This window comes from Uloborus diversus, chromosome 8 (assembly GCF_026930045.1).
Source record: "Uloborus diversus isolate 005 chromosome 8, Udiv.v.3.1, whole genome shotgun sequence".
NCBI lineage: Eukaryota > Metazoa > Arthropoda > Arachnida > Araneae > Uloboridae > Uloborus > Uloborus diversus.
The window spans coordinates 33,954,620-33,974,985 of record NC_072738.1 but is presented as its reverse complement, the minus strand read 5'-3'; the positions used below and the strand labels follow the sequence as shown (position 1 = coordinate 33,974,985).

Sequence of the window (20,366 nt, the reverse complement as noted above, 5' to 3'; positions counted from 1 at the left end):
AAAAGTACTTATGTTAAAAAAAATAAAGTAAAAAAAACTTTTTTAGTTAAAAACTGGCAAATTGAAAATGAAAATTCTACTTGAGTTTAATTTAAACATCTTTGTCATGAGAAACTCTTACATTATATAGGATTTAAAGAATAATCATTCACAAGTACAAAAAAATGTATATCCCGTAAGAAATTGTAGGAACAAAAAAGAAAGAAACAAAAAGAAATCTTGTACTTTAATATGTAGAGAAAGTAGACGATAATAGTATTTGTGACTAGAAACGAGTTTTTTTCCCCTCTCAGGAATATTATTCGTGACGAATTTAGTAAAGCCTTGTGAATCGTTAGCTAACAATCACAAAGAGAGTAAAAGGAGCGAACTTCAGCTTCGGTATAGTGAAAACAATAAGAAATCTTGATTGCTGAAAACATAGAGTACGTTTTGTATAATGCAATAAAAGAAAAATAGAAATTGAACAGCAATTCAAATTAAAATAATCAATTCTGATGGTTCGTTAACAAGTTAATTACGACCAAAAAAATTGATTAATTGTTTGCAAAAGCTATCCGTTGTCAATTTATTTCTAGCCTTCGAAAATACCATTGACCGGCATAACATTACATTGTGACATAGGAAAAAATATTCACCAAATCAATTAATCGGTTCACTACTTATTTATTATTATCATTATTATTTATTTATTTTTTGGCATTTGAATATTTATTACGTGCGAAATTTAGCACGTAAACCGTGTTATTGTCATCCATATGCGTGTGTTATAAAAGCACATACCTTCTTCAATTGCAGAATAACAATGCAATTCTTATTTTTTGCAGATTTGCATGAATAATTTTTAAGAAATACATAACAGTTTTTCCTCAGTAATAAGCAATGTAGTATTTTATGTCTCAGAATGTAATAAAATGAACACCACGTTGCTGATATATTTGATAGACGCAAATTTGTCTTTTAGAAATAAATGGAGATTAATTGTAGTTTTTTTTATTGAAATATCTAGTGTAGAAAATACGAGGTCAGACAAGTATCCGACCTTTGGTCGTAGAAAACAAACTGCCCTAATGGGGTGTTGGAAACCTAATCCCCCACAAAGTAGTCTACTTGGAACTCCAGTCACTACTCCTAGCGGTGCTGCCATTTTTGGAAGCATTCTTAGATGGCCTGTTATGAAATGCAGTTTAGCTCGGATGCCGTTGCTGACATAATATCCTCCCTTATTAAAAATATTGTTCCTTTTGATGACCTCGTCAGTTTGGAGAGCAGTTAAAAGTCACAGGATTACATATCAGGAGAGTAAGGAGCCTGTTGAGACACAGGAGTCTAGCTTCCCGCCAAAAAAAAGGCAGAATCTAGCGCGAAAAATTCGTTCGCCAACCGTCACGCTAAGTCGTCTGTATTGTATGTATGGTATCCATTTAGTTGTCACCCAACTACTGACAAAATTTGACGCAATATCTCTCCACCAGTAGTTCAGTCATTTACCTTGAAATTTAAAAAATCCTCGGAGACAGTACTACGCACTACCTCAGTCTAACGTTGCTTCCCAGTGACTGACGCTATTAACAGACGAGGGAAAAGTTCACGCATGCGCGCAAAGGTTCAATGTCTGCTCATGCAAGCGCTTGATTCACGTTCATTTAGTTTTCACAGAAAAAAAAAGGTCTGATAATTTTCTAAGAGCCACCGTATGACCTTCAATTTTCAAAGAAAATATTTATTCTACCGAAACACGCTTAATACAAAATATATCTCCTTGTATATAGCAATTAATATTGAATAAATAAAAGTAAATTTTAATAAAAAAATTAACACCCTTGAAATGAATAAATAACTTTGTAATAAGAAGTTAATAAACAACGTTGAGAAGCAAATATTTGTACTAACAAAAATACAAGCATTTTTTTCGGGATTTACAAGGAACCCTTTTTTTCAATGCAAAAAATTGTGTGCTTGTGGATGTAAAGACAATCGACAAAATCTAGAGACCTGACCGACTGAAGACCCTCCTTGGGTAGCCACAAAACATGTAATCGCGTTTTCTCTCCAAATTTCTGTTTTTTAATGCAGCTGTGTAAATTTATTCTAATACATTATTTTCATGGGAATACGAGTTGAGAAGTTTTAGTTCAGCACATATCTTTTTACTATAAGTTGCACTATAGACAGTTATGCTTGTAGAGTAATGATTATATTATTATCTTTTAGAAACACATCACTTTTTACTCATTGGAATTCATACTGCTGAAGCTTTACAGGAACATTGTGTAGAGACCATCTTGTATACTTAATTATTCTGAATGTAATTTGCAATCAAAAATAGTCAATAATCTGAGCTTTTTTCAGGGAATAGAAGAAAACTTGTTGAAGTATCATATAAATTTTAAAAAATTCTAAATTAATGGGAACGTTCTTACTAATCATCGACGCAGTGAGCCGCAGTTAGTACCCAGTATTCATCAAGCAGGGAGCCACCGCAGACGTAGAGATCCAACGGTTTCTCCAAAATGGCTGCCTAGAGAGAAAACAAGCCTTCATTTTAACATGCTAATATGAATAATCAAATGATAAAGGAAATATAGAAGAGAAAAAAAAGGACGATATAGTCTGACCGCGAACAAATGACCCTTGTCAATCATTTGAGAAAACGGGTCCATTCCTCAAAATAGGTAGAGAAGGAAGAAAGGACACGTACTATATTTTGGAGTTGAGCAACGTTTTGGCGATATGAAAAAAAAATTACTCCTAGTATATTTTCTTTATGAGATTATTTAGATCTGAAATATTTAAGTTGTGGCAATAACTGCGTTGAGTTGCCGAAAAAGTAAAAGTAGCAAGCCTTGTATTCTTTACTGCAACCCTACTCGAGCCAATTTTCAATTGAAATTAATTATCGGGGGCATTGTCTCTGACCAATGGCTACAGAAAGAAGTAAAACCAAGATCCACCCACTTAAGTAGGATATGAAATGCCCCATTAACCAACTGCCTTACCGCACAAAATTAAAATGTTTTACCTCTTTTGCTATTTTCTTAAATTCCAAGGTGACGTATACAAAGTATAGAACCAATGACGCACTTGCAAATTTCGTTCCAACTTTGGTCGCCTTTATCGCCCCTTCATTAAAATGGACAATAGGGAAGTTGCAACCTATTAAATGTTCATATTTTGGCTATTGGATATTGTTAATTGACCCTCAAAACTAAAAAATTCCCCATCGCCGAATTTTAAAACACCGTGGTTGATTTTTAATGATTTTTTAAAAATCCACGCGCAAAAGTGCGCGCTTCTGAAACGTCACTAGCCTACGTCACAGGGCGCGAATGGGCAGCCTTCCGCCGAAGATCCCTTGTTTTCGCTAGGAACATTTTGAGCGGGCTGATATTTTTATTTTTTAGAAATTAAATAATCCTTTTGAACACACTATGGAGACCGGATTCGTTAAAGCACAATCTAAATAATCTTCCTCATGTAACATCAATGAGGATATTCGAATATTTCCGAGAGGATGAGAGGTTTAATGTTCCAGAAACGCGAGGAGTTAAATGCGAGGAGATAAGCCTTTTACGTTTCGTCTGCGAAGTCGAATGCGTGACCTTCGGCTTCTGCCCTACCGGAAGGCGCATGTCGTCACTTCCTATGCCATCTGACGTCACAGGCGCTTGAACTTTAAAAATTAATTTAAAAAAAAACTACTTATCGTATCGCAAAAATTTTTTCACCTATGATGTTCATACATGTTACTCTATCATATAAAAATAAAATTGAAAAATCGAAAACTCCCTTCGTGATCAGACTTGACTTTCACTGGAATTATTATTTGATTTAAAAAAAAGTATGTAGTCAAAGCACGCGGCCCGCTTTTTTACTTTTCATTTTTCGTCTCATGAAAAAAATAATAAGTGAGAACTTTGATTTTCTATTATAAGTTTCATTAATTATTTCTCATAATCCCATTTTTTTTTTCGAAAAATGTTCGATTCTTTACTTTTTTAGATTTTTCTTTTTAAACAGATCCTTGTAAAGTGGTCCAACGTACCTCGTACTCGGGGTACATTGTTCCGGATTACAAAAAATTTTATTATAAACCAATTAACCAATATTGTAACTGTCTTATTTAGTTTAGTGTTTAGAATGAAGAATGTAGAATAGTTTAAAGATCAATATAACACATTAATCTAAACCAATTACTTAACTAATCAACTTCCATTTCAGTGTTATTTTTGAAAAAAAAAACCACAAACAAAAAATCAGCACTACTTGAGTTTTAACTTCTTTACTATTATTACTAGAATTTTATTTCTTATTCTTCCAAAAAAAAAAATCGTTTTTACTATATTTAAAGTGGTCGTAAAAACCTTGGGTTCTTTTGGTGAAAAACTGCTATCATATCTGGTGTACAAATAAGTTTTAAAGGATTCTTTTTCAAGTTCGACGCTTAATTGTGAAAAAATGGTTTCATGTTCAGTTTTCGAAGCATTGTCCATCGTTGGCCACTACCTTTTCCCATCTTTCTGGCAATTTTCGGATGCCTACTCAAAAAACCGATGGGTCTTTTGATGCCATCTACGAATTAATCCAATTTTCGACTTCTTCAAAAGATCAGAAGTCCTCAAGAGCATGTGCCATCGACGAAAACAAATGGTAGTCGGAAAGGGCAACGTCTGGGCCCTTAGTGGTAGTGGGTGGGGTGGGATTGCCTATTTCAGGTTACCGAGGTATGTTTTAACCGGCGGCGCAACATATGGCCGACCGTTATCATGTTGCGAAATGAAGTTAGTTGCAACATTCTCCATTTTGATTTAATACCAGTGACGCCATCTCTTGAAAATCCTTTAAAACTTACTTGTGCACCAGATAATTTTTTTGTTTTCATAAAAAAAAATAATAATAAAGACACTAGAAATAATTGTGAACTAATACAACTTTCTTTAAGAGATTAATTCAATTTATGGCTCTGAACTTGATAAAAACTTTTGAAAAAATAAATTTGCAGATTTCTGAAGAAAACTCGGCACTGCTGCAATAACTCTCCGAAACAAAATTTGTTCAATGTAACTGCACCATATAAGTTCATTATAGAATTTTCTTAACTATAAGTGATGTAAGTAATAAGATATGCTTGTATTACTCAATCGTGAAATAATCAAACTTGTGAATAAATAATTCAATTTTGATTGGATACCTTAATCTTTCAAAACTTTTACTGTATCTATACCGTCTCCTTTGTCTTTTTTTTCCAGTCAAAATCTTTGCTTTTACTTAACCTTACATTTACATACGTAAAACTTCATATTATATCTGAAAATTTTATGCCTGATATGGAGATTTAGTGATAAGAGTTTGTTTCTGTTTTGCTCTTTTAGTAGTACGTGGGAACTAACATTCGCTTCTTTTTTTATCATTTAAGTTCATGCTTTCTGACGGATTTTTTTTTTAAATTCGTTTCAATTCAGATAATTGTAAAAGGATTATCGTCATACTTTCAAGCCCGGCTAGCTCAGTCGGTAGAGCACGAGACTCTTAATCTCGGGGTCGTGGGTTCGAGCCCCACGTTGGGCGGATTTGTATTTTAATTTTAAATGGCTTTACTTAAATACGCATCTTTCTAAAAGGTAAATGAAAAAACACCACTAAGCTTTTTCTAACTATCACACGAGCGAAAATAACTATCATTCTGGCTCAAAGAAAAAAAGATCGTCAAATATTGTTTGAAGTATTTTATAAATTCAGTCTTGAATACGATTTTTCTCTTTAAGTTATATTTTTGCTGCTTACACTATCAGTCCCAATGAAGTAAATGGTGTATTTTTCTGAACAATTTTTTTTTATTTTTTTAATTCGAATTTTGACATCTTGAATCCAAATTATGTTTTTCGCAATCACGAGTGTGTGTGCATGTAGGCGTGTGTGTTTGTGTCTATGTGCATTCATGTAGGCGTGTGTGTTTGTGTCTATGTGCATGCATGTGTGTGTATCTGTATGCGTGTGTGTTTGTGTCTGTGTGCTGGCATGAGTGTGTGTATAGTTGTGTATGTATGCATGTGTGTAGGTGCGTGTATGTATGCGTGTGCGTGTAGGATATGGACGCAAACTGGAGACTGTTTTCGCTAGAGAAGCAGCATCGGGAGAGGACGGTGGTGCTGCAGAGGAAGGCAGGGGGAGGGGGAATAAAATCATAGGACGCCAAAAACAGTCAAATGAGAACAATAAGCAATGTGATTACTCAGAAAGAAAGGGAAAAAAAGCTGCAAATTTGCATCCAAGTTTCAAAACTTTATACAGGCCGTGATGGGGTCCCGCCTTTGATCTTAGACTGTCGAAGATCCACCGTTTTTATCAATGGTGGGTGGGGAACGTTAAATATACTCGTGGTCACAAATTCCTCCAAGTGAAACGATACCTCTGGGGGTGCTGGACTTGGGATTTCTTGGCTTCTGGTATAGATCAAAAAATCAGAGCTGTCTTCAGGGTCCCATCCAACGGATTATACAACAAACAGTGGTAGGTACGGGGAAACCAGGAGTGTAACGTCTGAAGTAGAGAGAGTATAAGTTTGCTATTTTATCCACTAACAAGGAACAAGTTTTTGTTTGAGTGTCACGTGTCATTCCATCTCGCCGTCGAAATGAAAATGGGTTGAATGTTTTTTGACGAGAAATTGTTTGTATTACTCGTATTGGCATATTTAAACCAGCCGTAACCCATATGTTTCCTATACTGTATGCAAATCTAAACGTATACGCTAAAATGCATAAAGTTGTGCGAGAAAAGTAGTAATCAATAACCGCTATTGAATTTACGTGCCAAGAGTAAGGCCAAAACATTCCACGGGACAATGAAGGAAGTGACATAAGTACAAATTGACAATATGGAATTGACGTTGTTTTCCCAATTACTAATCGGATGTTTTAAAGCAACATAGTTCGCTATAGTTTATCAGTTACTTCACAGATGGCGCTAACATACTGTAAAGAATAATGGATGTTGCTTGCGCTATCTATGAACAAATTAGTTTGCTAGAAACTTTGATCCTCAGACACACTATTACTCTGTTATTTCATTCATAAGTACTGAAAGAGTTTGAAGAAAATCCGTCAAACCTAATAAATTAAACTACAAAAAAATAGAAAGTCGAAGACGCATCATATATGCGTACTGAAACTGAATTAGTTTCTGAGTTATATCTACCAGTCATATCTATAACATAATGGAAATATATAAAGAAGAGAATTTTCCTCTTTTTACTGAGATTGTATCTTGAGAATTTCAAAAAAGTCTCTCTTTACGTGTCGAGAGAGGCTGTTTCATAGTAGTCGGACTACGGTACCATAATAGGGAAGTTGCAACCTATTAAATGTTCATATTTTGGCTATTGGATATTGTTAATTGACCCTCAAAACTAAAAAATTCACCATCACCGAATTTTAAAACACCGTGGTTGATTTTTAATGAATTTTTAAAAATCCACGCGCAAAGGTGCGCGCTTCTGAAACGTCACGAGCCTACGTCACAGGGCGCGAATGTGCAGCCTTCCGCCGAAGATCCCTTGTTTTCGCTAGGAACATTTTGAGCGCGCTGATATTTTTATTTTTTAGAAATTCAATAATCCTTTTGAACACACTATGGAGACTGGATTCGTTAAAGCACAATCTAAATAATCTTCCTCGTGTAACATCAATCATTTTATTCGAATATTTCCGAGAGGATGAGAGGTTTAATGTTCCAGAAACGCGAGGAGTTAAATGCGAGGAGATAAGCCTTTTACGTTTCGTCTTCGAAGTCGAATGCGTGACCTTCGGCTTCTCCCCTATCGGAAGAGGGCATGACGTCACTTCCTATGCCATTTGACGTCACAAAAGCTTGAACTATAAAAATTAATTTAAAAAAAATACTTATCGTATCGCAAAATTTTTTTCACCTATGATGTTCATACATGTTACTCTATCATATAAAAATAAAATTGAAAAATCGAAAACTTCCCTATTGCAGTTCATTTCCGCGACAAATACTCGTGCTGCCATCTAGTAATAGAACAACAAGTTAACTTCTAATTTATTATAGTTGATTGCAAAATTAGCGGAAAAAATATTGACTGGAATTTTGTTAAAACTATTTTTCGAATACGAAAGTGGTTAATTAAGGATGAAAACTTTTTATCCTTTCTTCAGCGAAGAGAGGATTAATTTTGTTTAAATCAATGAAATTTGCTAACTGCACAAGTTCGTTAGAGATTTTTATAAGTCATTACAAAAGTAATGTAAAAAATATGACATTTAATGCAGTTGTTTAGATCATTTGAAGAGCCCTAAAAAGATGTAATAGATAAAATAAAGCTTGCAATCCAAATTATTTTGTGTTCAGCGGAAGTAAAGGATTTTTTTTTTTTTTTTTTTTTTTTTTTTTTTTTGCCTTTTCACTTCTCTTTTACAATTAGAAATTTTTGAAACAAATCATTAAAATGAAAACAATTATATTTTAGATTGTTCGTGGACTAGAATTAAAACAATGACACAGGTATGAAAAATATCAAACGTTGTAAAATGATCAAAAAAAAAAAAAAAAAAAAATTAATAGCACAACAAAAGTTATTTTCATGATAATTCAAAATTTTCTCACTACAGTGATCCAAAAGTTAATATTAATAACCCTATAAGGAAGATACGGCAAAAATTTAAATGAACATATAAGTTTTACTAAAAAGCATAATTTTTAGTGATGAAAATATCATAGAAAATAAAAAGTTTGATATTTTTCCTGAAAGCAAAACAGAAAATGGATGAATTAAATATAAAATAGCAAATTTGCTCAACTCGTACGGAAGTGTTTCGGGGTTACAAGTAACTCCTTTTTCCTTTCAAGAAAAATGTCAGCTTGCAAATTTAAAAAACTCGACCTTAGTCCATTGTCTCTGCTCACGTCTTTTCTGCAGTAAAATAATAATAAAAAAAAGAGTTCCCCGTGACTTCAAAACATGTGTCAGCGAGTTTTTACCAATTTATACTTGAAAAAAAAATCTTTTTTTGGTACATTTTAGTAGTTCTTATTTTCCACTAAACCATCAGTGAGCACAAAATAATGCATCAGTATCAAAAATAAATAATAGAAATTATAACACACCGAAATGAAAAAAATGCCTGAACCTTAATTAAACAAATAAGTTTTGCTAATAAGTATTACTTTTAGACATTTAAATATCATAACGAAGCAAAGTTTCAAAATTTTCTGAAAAGTAAAAATAATTAAGCAAAGTAAGAGAAAAAGCTTAAATCTACTAAGACTCTAGGGCACGTGTTTCGGTGTTACAAGGAACCGCTTTTTCCTTGCAAAATAGATACGAGCTCATGAATTTAAAGACTCGTGGCCAAAAAGCGATTCCCCCCCCCCCTATCTTTTGTCGATACTGTGGCACTACCTTCATTCTCTTCGAGCTCACTAATAGTTTAGTGGAAAATAAAGACTTAAAAGTACCATTTTTTTTTCCAAGTATAAATTTTCAAAATCACGCTGACACGTGTTTTTGAGTCATACGGAGCTCTTTTTTCAATGCAGAAAAGACGTTAGCTTGTTTATGTACAGACAATCGACTGGGGTGAAGTTTTTAAATCCTCAACCTCACATCTGTTTTGAAAGGAAAAAGGAGTTCCTTGCAACCCCGAAACAGGTGCCAACGAGTTTTTGCAATGTTTTGTCATTTTGTATTTATTTATTCATTTGTTTTCGTTTTTGCTAGGCTAATTTTCAAACTTTTTATTTTTCATGACACATTACTAAAAGTTATGCTTTTAGCAAAATTTATTTGTTTGGTTACATTTCGGGTATTTTTCTTCTTTTCAATGCGTTATTATTTCTATTATTTTTTTGATACTGAGACATTTTCATTCACTTTCAGCTCACTAATAGTTAAGTGGAAAATAAGGACTAAAGTGTACATGTAAAAGTTTTCTTTTCCCAAGAATAAATTTGCAAAAAACTCGCTGACACGCGTTTTGAACTCACGGGGAATACTTTTTTTTATTATTTCATTGTAGAAAAGATGTGAGCTGAGACAATCGACTGATGCAGAGTTTTAAAATCCGCAAGCTCACATGGGGTTCCTTGTAACCCCGAAATACGTCCGTACAAGCTTTTGCAAATTCATGTCTTTTTATATTTATTTATTTATTCATTTTCACTTTCAGGAAAAAATGTCAAACTTTTTATTTTTCATGATAAAAGCATAACATTACTAAAAGTTATGCTTTTTAGTAAAACTGATTTATTCATTTATATTTCCACCGTCTTTTCCTAAAAATTCCTCTCATTTTTCTGGGGTTTCCTTATTTTAGTGGGGGGGGGGGGGGGACGGTGCGCTGCAGAAATTGGGGAGGGGCAGCATTTGTTTGGGGTGGGATTACCCCTTCCTGAAGTTTCTAAATAATAAGCCACGTAAAAGATATCAGCCATCGGCCATCTTGAAAAACATTCGAGGACGTTATTTCAATAATAATGGCTAAAAAGCATTAGTGCCCAAAAATGGCGGTGAAGACGGGGAATTGGGGGGGGGGGTCATGGCGCAGAATGCGCTGTTTTTATTTTTGAATTCGATTTTTTATCGTGCTTTTAGTCACTTTTTTGGACGGTCTTTCTTTCTTAAGGAAGGGAAGGGGGAGGGGGATTGCTATGCAACATTTGGGGGTGGACGTCATTGGGGGCGGGGCAGAAACCTCTGGCTAAAGTGTCCAATTATTACTACACTGTAAAAACGATTCAGAAACGTTAATGGAAAATAATGGGCAGCTGATGTGCCCAATTTCTGCCAGTAACATATCTTGCAAAAAACAGGAACGTTTTCCGCTAATACTCAGTACCTTTCCTGAATTATCTCGGAAACTTCCTTAAAAATTTAGAAATCTTCCCGTTTGAAGCCAGTCGTGTCTCTGGAACGTTAGAATGAACTTTGGTAGGTATAATGATATAGCTTGGTCCCTTCCTGATTTATTAAGGAAGTTCCATAAGCCGTATTGCAAACATGGCCAAAGCTAAGCCGGAATTGCAAGCAGGTATCGAGAATTATACTCGCCAGCAATTCTTGCAAAGCAGCGTAGTCCATACTTATTCGCTACCTTTGGAAGCTTATAATCAGCACGGACGGGCCGTAAGTAACCTGAAGCCGATTCACTTTATAAATATGCAAATTTAATCTTTAAACTGGGAGATAAAAATGTTTTTTACACTAGTGAGAAGTGTGCATTCGTGCAACTCGTAGCTATTCAGGAAACTTTTTGGCAATGATACTTAATTTTTCCAGGAAGTGGATAAAAACCATTGAAATCCCGACACGTCACACTGAAATGCTCAGTAACGTTTCCGAATTTTTTTACAGTGTACGCGCAAAAGAGATTAGCTATCTGCCACCTCCAAAATCATTCCAGCATTTTTTTTCTTCTAAAATCAATAGCTTAATCAGTGGCCCCCTTTATAGTTCTAAATTCCCCCCCCCCCCCTCTCATACAGATCTGAACCCCTTGTTCTGAAAAACAGGAAGAAACACTGCCATATGCGTGCACTACGTACACGCCCACGTATGTAATCTCATGACATAACTAACTAAAATACATGTATCTAAACACATCAATGTAACTAGTGTAATCAAATCAGTACCACATTTTGTTTTGCGCGAAAATGCCTAATTTTAAACGGGAATAGCCAAATGTGCTGCGTTTTCCTCACAATATTTGCAGAAGTTCACCTGCAGAAATTTTGAAGAATTCTGCAGATATTTTAAAGATTTAAGGGCTTTTATTTCCAGAAAAACTGCAGTTTTCATGCAGAAATCTGCAGTTTCCCTGCTCAAAATTGGTGATATTTGATCCCCCGCCAACCCGCCCGGTCCCTTACCCGCCCTGGGCAGACCAAGCGATAAATGCTTGACTATGTATGTACTTTTATTCCATACAGAAATTTTTAATATACCTTATGAGTACTTTTTTGTGTAGCTAGCTCTTAGTCTACGTAGGAAAGATTGAGTAGGGAGAATTTTTTTTTCCAGAAATGTTTAGTGGGTGCCCTAGATAGTGTTTTGGACTTGGGCGGACATCGGCCACCTGGTCCTTTCTCCTGCTATGATGACATCATAGATGAGAGCGAGCGGCCGCTCGCTCTCATAAATATTCAGCACTTCTGTAGAAAATTTAAAATTCGTGTAGGCAGAATTTTTTTAATCAAACATGTTTAGTATGTCTCCTAGAAAGAATTTTGGACTTGAGCAGACATCCGCGACCTGGTGCATTTTTCTGCTATGACGTCATCAAAGATGGCGGCCGCGCACGCTCATAAAAACTCATATCTATGTTATGATAATACTTGAACGATTTGACTAAAAATTTGGTCAGTGTGTTGAAATTAGGGTTTTTAATTTGAATAGTAATGTGTTTTACCTATTGCTACAAATTAATAAATAATAATATTTTTTTATATCAGATTCATTTCTTTTCAAATAGTAAGAGAAGACTAAAAATATGTACTAAATACGTCGAAAGACGTTCAAATTTAAAATAAAAAGTACGGTGAGTAGAAATATAATATCTAATAAAATCTAAAAGGTATATTTTAAAAATATTGTTAAAATTTGATTGTAACTTTTTACTATACTACGTTTGCAGATAGAGCAACAAGTTACTCAATGTTCTGTACAAGTTCAGGAGAGTTGGCACATTTTAAGCAATTACGTGTCCCAATTAAATCAGTTGGAAAAGTCTGTAAGGTCTCTTCTGGCACCAAATCATTTTTTACTACTGAAAAAAACAAATTTTTATGAGTTTCAGCCAACATACCACTTGCCGGTAACATGTCGTTGAAGGTATGTATTAAAATAAGATCTCAGGAAATGACTCTTAGCATTTCTGCTAGTACGCGGCAGTTCTCAGTGTCGATGTTCTGTGCATGACGATACAGCTATAATGTAAGATAATATAAAGATATACAGAATAACTTTCTTTGTATACTTGCACTAATTATTTGCTGTCGACTTAATTCTTCGTCCTATGTAATTCTAGTCAGATGTTATACCAAAATTCTTCAAATATATTATACATGCTTAATGAAGAGTAGCTTTTTTTCTGTGCCAAAATAACTTTTGTTATCTGATCAAAATAGTGCATGAATGGCAAGCAGCATTGTACATAACGTCTTACTACTTTTTTCCGTGAATATCAAGAACAGCAGATCAGCCAAAAGTCACGTGGAATCACCAATTTAGATGCGCAGTAATACCAAATCATCGAAGAGAAGTCCAGTAAAAATTAACAAACACCATTATGTCCATATACGAACTAACAAGAACGATTTGAGGATACTTACACAGGGATAAATGTTTTGAATGTATCATCTGTTTTAAGTTTGCTTCCTTAATAGTAGAATAATTTTATTCCGGGTGGTTTATTTGCTTTCTACTTAGCACTGATATTATGTTTGGTTGTACAATACCTCACCTTCTTCATCACCCAAAAAGACCCTAAAGATGTGGTTAGTAGTACATAGTGCTTTTATCTTTGATGTGGTTGGTATTACATAGTGCCTGTATTGGCATTGAACACAAGTAAAATATGTTTGTTTCTCGATGATCCCAAAAAAACTGCTGAATTAGACATGTATTGGAGCATCTTAAAAGATCTTTACGACATCTCTGTATCTACACTGTCTCAGATATTTTAAGAAGAAAAGTGCGATAACATTTTTTGTGATGCTCCCAATACCTTACGGAAAAGCAGAAACTGCTTAGCCAAAGATTTTCTTTTCATCTGCCATAACCTTTCGAAAAGAATTCAGGACGTCCGCTATATGACAGATTTTTTCGTCAGACATGAACAAGGTGTCATTGTCATCTCTAGTGTTTACATAAGATGCATCTAACCGTTTTCACAACGCAGTTTATTTGTGGTTTTATCATTAAACGATGAACAGTCTTCAGATACAGTTCATACTGAAAGAAATCTTGCCTATCATATGAACTAGCTTTAGCTATTTGAATGGTGCTTGAGATTTTTACTGGTGTTGTGTTTTAAGTAGGGTACAAGTTTTCACCGGTCTTAAATAAGTTTAATACTTTGTTAGTAGATTGTTTAATGGATTAGGAAGCATATCAAATGGGTTACCGTTTTACAGTACAAATCAAAACCCTGATGATACTTCTGCATCTAATATTTGAGTTTGCTTCTTAGAAAAATCGTGTCGGATGTTCAAACCTTCGACATAAGTAACAGAATCTGTTAGCGCTCGAAATGTATTTTATCTGACGAATATATCACTGATTTGGAAGAAGAGTGCCACAATACGAAAAACTGAAATTTTACAGGAGAAGCATTTGAAGTTGAACTCTTCAGACAATCTGTATTAAAAAGAGTAAACTCCAGTGGTTACCATTCGAATAAAAAAATCTGTCATTATTTTCCAAAGAAGATAACGTCCTTTGATGACCCTTAAGATAAGTAAAAAGAAAATGAAATATTTCGCATTGTGGCATTCTTTATTCAAACGAGCGATATATTGTGTTATCTCCCATTCTGCTACAATTTTTTTTTTGCTTAGTATGCCATCATATACGTATATTTTTATCTTTCTCAAAATCCACCCTCTGTTGCATTCACTACACGTCATTTTAACTATACTTAGAAGAACAACAACGCACTGTATTGCTATAGTGGGCGTCGCCGAAAAGGGGGCGAATTACAAATGTTCTGGTTGATTAGTTAGTCCCATTAAGTTAAAACGGTAAATAAATGTTTTTCACACAAACTGCTTGAATACCATTTTTGAACAGTACCCATCAGCTGTTGATGGTTGCACATGAAATCATTTTTTAATTTTTTTTCAATTAATTTTAGGGGGGATTTCAATTATTTTTAAGGGGATATTTCTAACTGCTTAGTTTAAAAAAAACTAGCACGAGGCAAAATAGTATAAAAATGTGCACGTTTCATGCGAATCAATCAAGTATTAACATAGATATGAGCATTTCAGAGAGCGCGCGGCCGCCATCTTTGATGACGTCATAACAGGAAACTGCACCAGGTGGCGGATGTCCGCTCGTCCAAAATTCTTTCTAGGACACATACTAAACATTTTTGATAAAAAGTACCAACTACACGAACTTTCTACAGAAGTGCTGAATATTTATGAGAGCGAGCGGCCTTGATGACGTCATAGCAGGAAAATGGACCAGGAGGCCGATGTCCACCCAAGTTCAAAATACTTTCTAGGACACCTACTAAACATTTTTGCAAAAAAAAAAAAAAAAATCTCCCTTCTCAAATTTTCCTACAGAAGTGCTAAAGTAAAGGAGGCATAATACGCTTTTATTTAAACTCTAGCATTCGCACACTGATTTGCCCGTAGTAGAAAATTAAAAGGTTTGGTCGCCTGTATATTTACAAATAATGGATGATGAATTTCTCGCCGATGTGCTATGTTAATTTGCTCGCCCATGTTATGGTAATTTGCTGGTAAATGTTAGGACTCGACCGATGCATCGGCCTGGCCGATGCATCGGCGCCGATGGTTCAACAATTTTGCCATCGGCATCGGCATCGGCGGCCGATGCTAACTTGCAGGAAACATCGGCCCATCGACCTTAAAAACATCGAAAAGCCGATGGAATTGGCCGATGTTTTTGAAAAAAAAGGATCTTTGTTGTTTTACATTTTAATACAAAGTAAAGGGAGTTATTGTTTTCAAACAAAATTGTTTACATAAATTTCAGTATGAATTTCTATTTTAGTCACCCATCAAAGAGTTTTTAATACTGCACTCAGGTACCAAACCAGTTAATTATTGCGTTGTTTCGTGCGGCTGGATGTACGTATGTATCTCTCATAAGTCATAACTCAAAAATGGTAAGCTGTAGAAGGCTAAATTTTCGCATGTGGGATTTGCGCACGTTCCAGTTGTGCACTTCCCTTTTTGTTTTCGATCGGGTGTTACTGATTTTTTGTGGCTATTAATTACTTATTTCAATGCAAAACTAATATAGCGTCTCAGACTGACGATCATTTGGTGATAGATTGCAGAATTGGAGATCGTGGAAACAAATATGAGATGGCGAAACCGGTTTTTTTGAGCAATCACATTGCTTGTTGTTCTCATTTGACTGTTTTGAATTCCTATGATTTTATTTTTTTCCCGCCTCCCTTTGCAGCACCACCGTCGACCGGCCTCACGATGCTGCTCCTCTAACGAAAACCGTCTCCAGGTTGCGTCCATATCCTACACACACACGCATACACAAACACACCTACCCACACACACACACACACACACACACACCTACACATACACACACATCTACACATACACACACACACACACCTATACACTCATACACAGACATAAACACACGCCTACATACACACACGCACTCCTGATTGCGAAAAACATAATTTGAATTCCAAATGTCAAAATTCAAATTAATTTCATTTTGTTAGATTCCCGTTGAACCGACGGTAATTTTTAATTTTTCGATATTTTTAATATGAACCACAGTACTGCAGTCCTTTCTGTATCGCTTCGGCGGAACTACAAGTTTGAGGCCCGTCGAAATGCATTTTGGGGCAGTATTTCTTTATCACAGAAGTTGTAAAACATTTATCACAAGCATTTTTGTAACTTCTACGGTGCTCCTATGGTTATGGGGCCTCTCTCGCAATTGCAACATTTGCTATTAAATCCGCCACTGCACGTCAAAACAAACTCAGGTGCAATTTTTAAAAGGTTTTTTCTGCTTAATGTTTATGATTATTTGAAACTCTATTCGTTACGACTATTTTTTGTATTTCCGAGAACACTTGCGTGCCCCTCCTCCCACTCCCTCAATTTCTGAAATTAAACTCTAGTTGTACTTCTGAGTTGCTTAAAACTAACACCATTCATAAAAATAGAATTTTTTTTTTTCAAGATTTATCTATTCTTTAGGAAGAATTTAGAGCATTAATGTAAGAAAATGATTAAAGACGTTTTGAATGGTGACATAATTCGGAAAACAAAGGGACTTCTGAATTTTTTCTTCGTAAGTGCTGAAGTAGATTTAGAAACTCTTCCGAGGCGTTGGTGGCAGCGGTTCCGTACTAAAAAAAATAAGCCGAAGTTTAACATTGTGAGTTACTCCAAAATCAGAGGGTGACTCCTCTAACCCACCCTCATCGTTTCAAGCATTTCTTAAATATTTAGCGATTACTTATTTTGGTCAAGAAATGTCATTTTGCGTATTTCTTATACTCGTTTCACCTATATTTTATAATGCGTCATCTTTTTTGCATCATTATAAGCGATCGATTTTTTTTTCTGTTGTAAGTATCTATTTTTATGTATTTATATAAAATCAATGAATAAGTTATTTTCGTTTTCATCATATGTTTAATAATATGTTATAGAAAAGTTTCAAGGATTTTCTTATATGCAATTTTTTAAATTTCAGAAAATTATTGTTAAATTGAAAAAAATAATTTGAACTTGGTTGTAGTGCTTCATAAAAGATTAAACAATCAAATTGTTCAATATTGCGTGCGCAAACGTCAGATCAAGTAGTATATGTATTCAGTTATTAACTTGGTGTAAATATTGAGTTTGTTTATTGTACTTGCATTTTAAGAACCTCACTCTTTTCATGGCTATTTCTTTTTTCCGCAAAATTTATGTCATTGTTATACATTTTATGAAAAATGCAAACTTTTCTATTCATAAATTTAAATAAGTATAAAAATATTAATATTATGATTTAATATTGTAATTTATCTGTTACCTTTTTTGTTTAATTTGATGACTAAAAAATGTCTAAGTGCAATCTTTCCGCTTTAATTGCGTAAATTGTTGACAGTTTCATAGTTTAATTCTTAATTTATTTTTGAATGATTAAACAACATAATTGAATTTTAACTATGTTTAGTTTACCTAAATCCATACATTATTACAATATTACTGAAATCTTAGTTATATGTTCAATTTAAAAAAAAAAAATATCAATCGGTTATTAAACAGTCTCTTTGTTTTTCTTCCTTTTTTCTCTTTTTTCTTTCTTTCTTTCTTTTTCTTTCTTTTTTTTTTTTGGCTGTTGTTCTTTGTCTTCTGTCATATAGCAGTCCTACACCCTATACAGATTGTACGTAGTACGATCCAAAAGTTTGGGGGACAAGCTGTATAAAACATTACCCAGAATAGTTCACATTACCGAAGCACATCCACCTTCAAAAGGTCATCATGAGAGACCATGTACTTCTGCCAGTGTTCATATAACTTTTGGAAACACTCCTGGAAGCCATTTTTCGCTACCTTCTGTGATGCAGCTTTATCTTCTCCTGACGGTAGAAAGCGGCGTCCATGCAAATGTTTTTTTGTTTGCTGGGAACAGGTAAAAGTCACACGGAGCTAAGTCCGACGAAACGTTATGCTATTTGTTTGCCATATCAGAGTATTGACTAATCGAACCGTGCATCCTCAAAATGAAAGTCGGCTTCTTCCCCACGTTGAAGTTAAAGCAGCAGCGCAACAGGCCTTACAGGAGGTTGCGATAAATATCTTCCAGGAGTCCTTCTAAAAGCTATACGAACGTTGGCAGAAGTGCATAGTCGTTCAAGGTCACTATTTTGTAGATAGATGTACTTCAGAAATGTGAATTATTTACGGTAAATTTTTATACAACTTGTCCTCGAACTTTTAGATCACACTTCGTACGTATGAGTTTTCAACTTACTATTTCATAACGTTTTTGAGTGATGTAAGTTTACGAGCAGGAAGATATCACAAGAGAATTTGCTATAATTAACTAAGGAGGCGTTCAAAATGGATATTTCGATCATCTATATGTTCTTAGGTACATATGCATGTACATATGCGCCGAAAAAACTTGTGAAGTTTAAATTGGATGATCGTAAAATAAAAATTTAAGTCGAAATCTGATGTTCTTTTTTTTGGATTACAATTCCTTATTCGCAGAAAGGAAGTAAAGTGAAATGAATCAATGATCCTTTAAATCCTGACAATCTTATCAATTTATTTCTGTTAGAATTTTTTCTTTTTTTGCCATCGGCCAACAGCATCGGCCATCGGCCATCGGCAATCGGCCATTTGTAGGAAAACAATCGGCCATCGGCCATCGGCCATCTTTGAACAATCGGCCAACAATCGGCATCGGCCCATCGGCCGAAAAATGCCATCGGTCGAGCCCTAGTAAATGTTATGGTAATTTCCTTGTCTATGTTATGGTAATTCGCTCGGTGCAGAGGAATTAAATCCACCAATGGTAGAAAACATAATATCATAGAAAAAGAACAAAATCGAATTTTCGAAAAATCACTTCGAGCTGCTCATCTCTATGCTACGAACTAATTTTGTGCTAAATTTCATGAAAATTGGCCGAACGGTTAGACGCTATGTGCGTAACAGATATCCAGAGATTCATAGACACACACTTTAAGCTTTATTATTAGTAAAGAAAATGTTAATGTAGTCATGTTATTAATTTACTGTTTTATAAATATGAAAAAAATATAGTGAAGTCAAAAAGTAATCATTTAAACTCCATTCAGCTCATTTTTCGGAATTTTTACTATTGTATCAAACCTCCCCATTTTGGAACAGCAATGCAGACATTTTATGTTTCTTACAATTATTAGCAGTAATGTTTAAGCAAAAAAAAAAAAAAAAAAATCACCCGTTATTGTGTATTTCAAAAACTTTCACTACAAAGATAAATAAACAAAAAGTAGATACCTACACATTCAATAACTAACCATTTTTTTTCTATTTCTGAAAAAAATTAAATTCACACATTATTTATTTGAAAATCCTAATATAAATTCATCTCATCAAAGCTTTTTGTGAAAGAAAAACGTTCTGTCTTTTAGATTAGTAATCTTCAACCTAATTTTAACAAAGGGTCAACTTTTTGAAATGAAAAGCTTGCTGGCCGCAGTGACCTAATTGTACATATACATCAACTTGAATAACTTAAAGTCTGTAAATATTTTTCAATTTTATTTGAAAATTACAGGGAAAATCGATATTTTACTCATGGTGCAATTGAAACATCGAAGCATGGTTTAAAAAAAATACTGAAACTTGTTACAGAAGATAAAACTATTAAAAACGTGGTTCTCTTTAATTTAATACGAAATGCGACTCTTTCTCTTTCATTCGTCAGTCAACATTGGCTGTTAAGGGGGTCTGGCACACATTTTGAAAAGAAAAAAAATTAAACAATTTAGAGTATTGAATTTTTTTGCACTGATTCACCAACAGTTTAATAAGCAAAATCAAAACATAAATATTAAAAAAAATTAAATTTAATAATTTATTCTAAAAAATGGGGTTGCTTTAAATTGCTAAAAGTT

General features: G+C 34.3%; 1 protein-coding gene and 1 non-coding gene across 2 annotated transcripts in view; one reads left to right on the top strand and one right to left on the bottom strand.

The window, feature by feature from the left end:
- The window catches only part of LOC129227468 (phenoloxidase-activating factor 2-like), a 40,338-nt gene that overhangs the window by 10,299 nt on the left and 9,673 nt on the right, over positions 1–20,366 (bottom strand). The window contains exon 3 of the mRNA XM_054862034.1: positions 2,424–2,521. Within this exon, the coding sequence (XP_054718009.1) occupies positions 2,424–2,521 (98 nt within the window). The remainder of the gene's footprint in view (positions 1–2,423; positions 2,522–20,366) is intronic.
- On the top strand, positions 5,496–5,568 carry Trnak-cuu (transfer RNA lysine (anticodon CUU)). The gene has a single exon. It is a non-coding gene; the product is annotated as a tRNA-Lys (tRNA).